General features: G+C 54.3%; 1 protein-coding gene across 1 annotated transcript; it reads right to left on the bottom strand.

The window, feature by feature from the left end:
- Positions 1 to 1,036: 1,036 nt before the first annotated feature.
- On the bottom strand, positions 1,037 to 4,380 carry LOC123045425 (protein SMAX1-LIKE 3). The gene is made up of 3 exons (XM_044468481.1): positions 2,943 to 4,380; positions 2,256 to 2,469; positions 1,037 to 2,131 (listed from the first exon to the last, which is right to left on the bottom strand). Exons 1-3 carry the CDS (start codon positions 4,139 to 4,141, stop codon positions 1,088 to 1,090), a joined length of 2,457 nt encoding a protein of 818 aa, XP_044324416.1. The 5' UTR covers positions 4,142 to 4,380; the 3' UTR covers positions 1,037 to 1,087.
- Between the last annotated feature and the right edge of the window lie 1,934 nt (positions 4,381 to 6,314).

Raw genomic sequence — 6,314 nt, 5'->3', positions numbered from 1 at the left:
TGGATCAAAGGGGGCAGCCAACATCGTTGTCGAGGCAGCCCTCTGGCAGCCGGAGCGGTGGACCTCCACGGGCCGGATCCAGTCCAGCACTGGAGGCCCTCCACAACCTAACCTAGATACTCCACCACCAGATGTGGGGAACCCTGCACGCCACCACAACAACTGCAAGCCATGGCCTGGTCCGAGCAGGCGGGCACCCATGCCCCGCGCTGACAAAGAGGTCACCGTGCACCGCCCGGCCACATCGGCACTCCATATTCACACCACACCGCCTTCAAGGGTCATCACGCGAGATCTTATGTGCTAGTTTGTAAGTATTGCAGTCATGTACGATTTTGGTGATGGGATTTGCCCCTTTGTAGTGATTGTGTGGCATATTCATGCTATTTGTCCGACCTTCTTTTCAATAAATTATTGTTGTGTGTATATCTTCTAACATTGCAAGATGCATGGGCATGGTGCATGACCTTCCATTACCTACAAAATACATGTTGCCTGCCCCCTCAAAAAAAATCCATGTTGCCTGCCCCGCATTTTTGTTGTTTTTGGATGATCCTTGAGTCTAGCTTCTCAGTTTGGAGGGGTAAGTCTACTTACCGACGCAATAGAATTGTAAGGCAAAGGTAGAAGAACTAAAGGCAACACCCAGCCTCTGCATAACTAAGATGCACACAGACTGGCAAAAGAATTTTAAAAACGACATATCAGCAACAATAAAGTCATATATGACCGACACTATGCCTTCCAACTCCATATAGCAACATTTTTACACTAGAATACAGCTTACACGTCAAAGTGCTGGTGTGCACAATACCCAAACGTAGAGTAGATGAAAACACATTGATATCACCAGAACAAATTTACATCACCTCCATTTAATATGCCATTGATCCAATCCTTAAACCCTGGTATCCCAAAAACCAAACCACAAAGAAAGAAACTACAAGTTTTGAACGAAGAAATAAACGGAAAGAAGAGCTAATCATACATGTAGTTAACCTAGCTTCCCCCCCCCCCCCCCCCCCCCCCCCCCCCCCATCAGAAATCCCCTGAGATGAACACATGCATGGATCCTTCATGTGCACAATCACAAGTCCTCCCGTCTTCTGAAAAACAGCGTCCGGTCGACCGCCGTGAGCAGGCAGACATCACGCTCATCCGCATGCTCACTCTCTATGTTGATGTTCAAATCAAAGCAAGACGAGGAGGTCTCAGCTTCTTTGTGATCATGATCAACCGTGTGCTCCTCCTTGGTCTCCGGGTTCATCTGCTTGGTTGGCGGCGAGCAAGCTCTAGACTTGGAGTCGAAGCTCTCGCAGCAAAGGATGACGATGGTGTCGCTCACGCCGACCTCGTCGCCGGTTTGGCTCCGTATCACCCCGCTGTCGATGGCTTCCTTGATGCCGACCTGGCAGGACTGGTTGGCCTGCTCAAAGTCATCCATGAGAATGACGCGGTGCGGGTTCTCGGAGACGGCGTCGTAGAGCCGCTCAAGGTAGGCCTCGCCCTCGGTCGCCGCCGACGTCCGGGGTCGCTTGCTCCTGTGCTCCTCGGTGGAGCAGGATGCGGACGTCGAGGAGGCGCCGAGTTTGATGGACACGAAGTTCTTGCGCGAGCCGAAGACGAGGTTGGCAAGCTCACTGGCCACCCTCTCCTTGCCGTCGGCGTCGCCTCCGAGGAAGAACATCCACGTCTCCTCCTTGGCGTCCGTCGACCTCGACTTGTCGCGCCTCTTGGCGATCCCTGACCGGCACTGGAGGACGGTGCTCGCGATCTCAGGGACGATCTCCTTCTGCCACGGCACCTCCTTCTCCAATGCGGCGCAAAGAAGCTTGAGGTTCTCGGCGTTGAGCTCCTTGAACCTGGAACGGCACTCCACCTCCACGGAGCCGTTGGAAGCGCCCGAGTCGTGCGACGAGACCTTCTCGTCGGCCTCGCACTTGGGTTTCCATGGATGCTTGCCGTCGAGATCGGCGAGAAGCCACGACTGGCGAGGCTGGTGGCCATGCTCGTACGAGGAAATGGAGGAAGCCGGAGACACGGGTGCCGAGAAGTGCAGCGTCATCCGCTGAGATGGTTTGCTGCAGATGGAGCTCCAGTTCCTGCTGAGATCCATGACATGCGTAGGCTCCTGCAGGTGCAAACACAAAGGTCAGTGATGAAGATCAAAACAAGATTGGATCGGAGCAACTAATTAATAACGTGCATCAAGGTTTATGATGATGATTGGACACTCGAGTACTACGGTACAGTACCTGATCGCGGCAATGCTGGAGCCACGATGGGATGGTGGACGAGGACACGAAGGAGGGCGGCAATGCGGCTTTGGTGTCAATCCTGACGCCGGAGCAATCGCCGCAGCATCTGGAGGTCAGCTGGGCGCCGCCCAAAAGCGGCCAGCGGGGCACCGGTCCGTTCCCATCCATGTCGGAGCTGGCTTTCATGGACTGATTGACTGCGCCTAGTGCACTGCACAAAGAAAGAACAAACGGAATAAGATTCCACTGTCACCTCACCTCACCCATCGATCCACATGTCCTCAGCTAATCCAATCGACTATGATGCTAGTAAGATTGATTAGTTGGGCAAACAAATTGAAGATTGCTGTTGAGAGGCGCTAGCTACGGCCCTAAAGCTTTTCCCAGGAAAGCACGCAAAAGGCGCAAGCTTTCACTGATCGGTCGCTCACGCTCATAGCAGCCTGCCTCAGCAAAGCATGAAAGCCACATTGCAGGCCGGGGCAGAGACCAGAGAGTCAGTGCTACAAGACAACTGAGAACTACTACTAGCAGCTAGCTAGCTATAGGCTACTTGCCCAGCAACGAATTGTCAGAGAGACGTCTCCATTCGGGCTGATTCCTCCACCTGAAGTGACAGGGACATTCACATACTGATGCGCCCTGGGAAACGTAACAACTTTAGATCGGGACGGCCGGATTTACCTGTCGTCCAAGGCGCAGGTGAGGCTCAGCGCGAGGCTGCCGGCGGGGACGGTGAGCGTCTGGAGCCCCCACAGGTTCTCCAGCGACGGCTGCCCCGCCCTGCACTTCGTGTACGTCTGGTAGCTCCCGAACCCGACGAGCCAGAGCCCGTGCTCACCGCCGGCCGCGCACGCCAGGGCGCGCACCTCGGTCACCACGTGCTCCACGGGGCAGTAGTACCCTCTCCGGCCTCCTTGGACGTGGCCGCTCCAGAACTCGGCCGCCCACTTGAGGTCCTCCACCACCAGCAGGACATGCCCTCGGCTCTTGATGAGGCACCGCAGCTCGCCCAGCCGCCGCTCCGCCTCCTCCCTCGGCATCTCCCGGAACGAAGACACACGGAGGCTGACCACCTGCGCGCTCCGTAGGGCGTCGTGCTTGGCGTCGCCTCTCTTGACCTTGTCCATGGCCGCGCGCACCGTGGCCTCCGCCGCGGCAGTGTTCTCGGCGACGACCACGACCCTCGTCTTGCTCCTGCCGGCCAGGCAGTGGAGCACGGCGGCAGCGTCCTCATCGCGCGCCTGGCCGAGCGGGAGCTTGGCCTTGGAGGTTTCTTGATGCTTGCTCGTAGTGGCCGCGCTGCTAGGGTTAGGGTTTTGGTGGGGATTGTTGGTGGCCGCTGTGGTGGTGGTGCTGCACACGGTCTGCTCGACGTTGGCCTTGATCTGCGTGCTGGAGAAGCCGGCCTCGCGCATGACGCGGCTGACGCTGGGGTCGTCGAGGATGGAGACGACGAGCTGCTCGAGCTCGATCTTGACGGCGAGCACCGGCTGCTGCTGGCTATCGACGGACCCGCGCCGCTGGTGCGCCTGCGCGCGCTTGAAGGCCGCGACGAGCGCGTTGGAGAGCGACGGCGGGTAGTAGTGGTGGTGGCCGTGGCCGCCGAGCAGCGGCGAGGAGGCGACCGCGGCGGAGGCCGGCAGGCGGTTGAGGGCCACGTTGAAGCACAGCTCCAGCGCCTTGCACTGGAGCGGGTGCGAGTGCGACCGGAGGCAGGCGGCGCGCAGCAGCCCCGCCGGCGCCGCCAGCATCGCGCTGGCCACGTGCAGCGGCGTGACCTGCGCGTTCCCCCTCCGGCGCGCCAGGCTCACGGCCTGCTTCACAACCCCCGCCGCCTCCGCCGTCAGCGCCTGCTGCACGGTGCACCCCCCGGCCCTCATGTCGAGCTATCACCAATAGCCACCCAGCTACCTAGCTAGCTCCAACGGATCCGATGGATGCAGCTAGCAACGGTACGGCAGAGCAAGCAGTACGTACGTGCTGGCTGATATCTAGCTCAGAGGATGTGCGGACAAAGACGGCGAGCGAGATGTGTAGATATAGACGAGGTGCCACTGCAGAGCAAGTGGTCGCTGTGGTGCTGCTTTATATTGGTGAATGAGTGTTCATCTTTTGAGCGGGCTAGCAGGCTAGGGGTTAGGGGTGAAGGAGGAACGGATTTCGGTGTATGAATTTGTGCCTTTCTTGTTGGGGAGGGCTGCGTATGTTTATCTCTCTTCCTCTTTCCCTTTCCCTTTCTCTTTCTCTTTGGGGGACTCCATTTTTTTGGGTCCAAAGTGGATTTTGTGGTGGCAAAGAAAAAGGTGTTGTTGGCTTGGTAAGTAGAGGAGAATGCATGTGCTGACAAAGCACATACACAAAGTCGCCTCAGCTTTTCCTCCCATTCCCCCTCTCTATCTCTACCACAGTGTCTCGGAGACAGGTCAGGATAGGAGATCGTATGGACGTACGCAGTATCTTTGTGGCTGGAATTTTGTATGTCATCAGCTGCCTCTAAAGAATGACCAGGGGCTAAATTCTATGCGTCACTGCATCAAAGTGAGCAAACTGACAAGCATAAGATTTATCACCCGGTCTGGAAAGATTTGGACAAGTAACAAATGTGCATTGCTCACTGGCCTGGTTTGGCTCAGTGGACGTACGCAAGAGTTTAAACATCAACTTTGTGAAACATAGGTCTCACTAAAATAGTACATTAAGGTTCCAACACAGAGACATGACACATGCAAATGATGATATCCAGCACGCAAGTAGTTAGCGTTGGCGTCACAACTAACTTATAAAAATCTATTTATATGAGCATCAAAGTTTTTAGAGAAAGCTGAGATTAATACATATGTTTATGAGTTGTGATGGTAATCATTATGGCCAAGAATCTTTTGTACAACTAGCGAGTAAAAATGGCAAACGGGAAGAATCCATACATACGGTAGCCTGATATATTTAGCAAAGGGACAGCTCTTTCATACAACCCGCTCTACTTGCAAAACTTAGAGCAAATCTAGCAGTCGCTGAACGGGTCAAACACCATAATAACTGTCGTTTCGGCGAATGAGGCGCAAAATAGCACTATATACCAAAGTCATCAACCCGTATCCCATCACTGAAAATTGTAGAGAGCGTCCCAAAACGAGACCTGTGTCCTTCGTATTTGGACGAAGGGGGGTATGTTGGGGTGCACCCATCCCGCAAACGACTTTGGCGTGACGGGCATTTCTATTCCAGCTCCTTCCTGTAGGCAACGGTGTCGTCCTACCTCGTCGTAGGAATGCTTCCAGCGCCCGCTACCCATGTTGACAACGCCATGGACTCTGCAACGACCATCACATCAATGTCTTGCAAGATCTTACGCCTCCCGCCTCGTTATCTAGACGACGCCTAAGTCAGTACCTTGTTGGCTCAACCGTCGATGACATGGATGCACTAGTGAACAACCCTTCACCATGATTACCGACGTAGACTCCATCCCCCCCCCCCCCCCCCCCCCCAATCCTCAGCAGTGCATGGTCTGTTACGGTTGAGCGTGCATCACGAACAACAATATTCCAAGTGCAAGGAGGTGGCGAGCTCTACTGCGCCCCACGTGACTCCACATCCCCCCTTCGTCCCGGCAATTGGCGAAATCCATGGGTGAGAGTGAGTGAACGTTCAATGAAATGTCGAGTAGGTATGTTTTACCTTTTTTTTAATTTGTCTGCTTCAGTTGTGCAAACTGATGGTGATCTAATTCAAACAATGGTGGCAATTGTGCAATATTTTTGTGAAGTGGTGGTTTTATTAACTAGAGTATACATGCACAAATATAGAACTGCATGCCGAGGAACTTGACATTTCCCGTTTAAACTTTAGGAAAATTATCTTACTACCTAAGACTAAGGACGCTAGTCGGATTCAACAATATAGACCGATTTGCCTACTAAATGTAAGTTTTAAAATCTTTACGAAGGTCGCGACTAATCGGTTGAACGGGGTGGCTGACCATGTTGTCAAACCCACTCAAACAGCATTCATGCAAGGACGCAACATACTAGATGGTGTTCTTGTACTGCATGA

This window comes from Triticum aestivum, chromosome 2B, assembly GCF_018294505.1.
Source record: "Triticum aestivum cultivar Chinese Spring chromosome 2B, IWGSC CS RefSeq v2.1, whole genome shotgun sequence".
Taxonomy (NCBI): Eukaryota; Viridiplantae; Streptophyta; class Magnoliopsida; order Poales; family Poaceae; genus Triticum; species Triticum aestivum.
This window is presented reverse-complemented; position numbering and strand designations above follow the sequence as displayed.

Coding starts and splice junctions, on each gene's coding strand:
- LOC123045425 (XM_044468481.1), bottom strand. CDS start 4,141: ATGAGGGCCGGGGGGTGCACCGTGCAGCAGGCGCTGACGGCGGAGGCG. Junction 2,470..2,942: donor ACCTGCGCCTTGGACGACAG/GTAAATCCGGCC, acceptor TTCTTTGTGCAG/TGCACTAGGCGCAGTCAATC. Junction 2,132..2,255: donor TCCAGCATTGCCGCGATCAG/GTACTGTACCGT, acceptor TTGCACCTGCAG/GAGCCTACGCATGTCATGGA.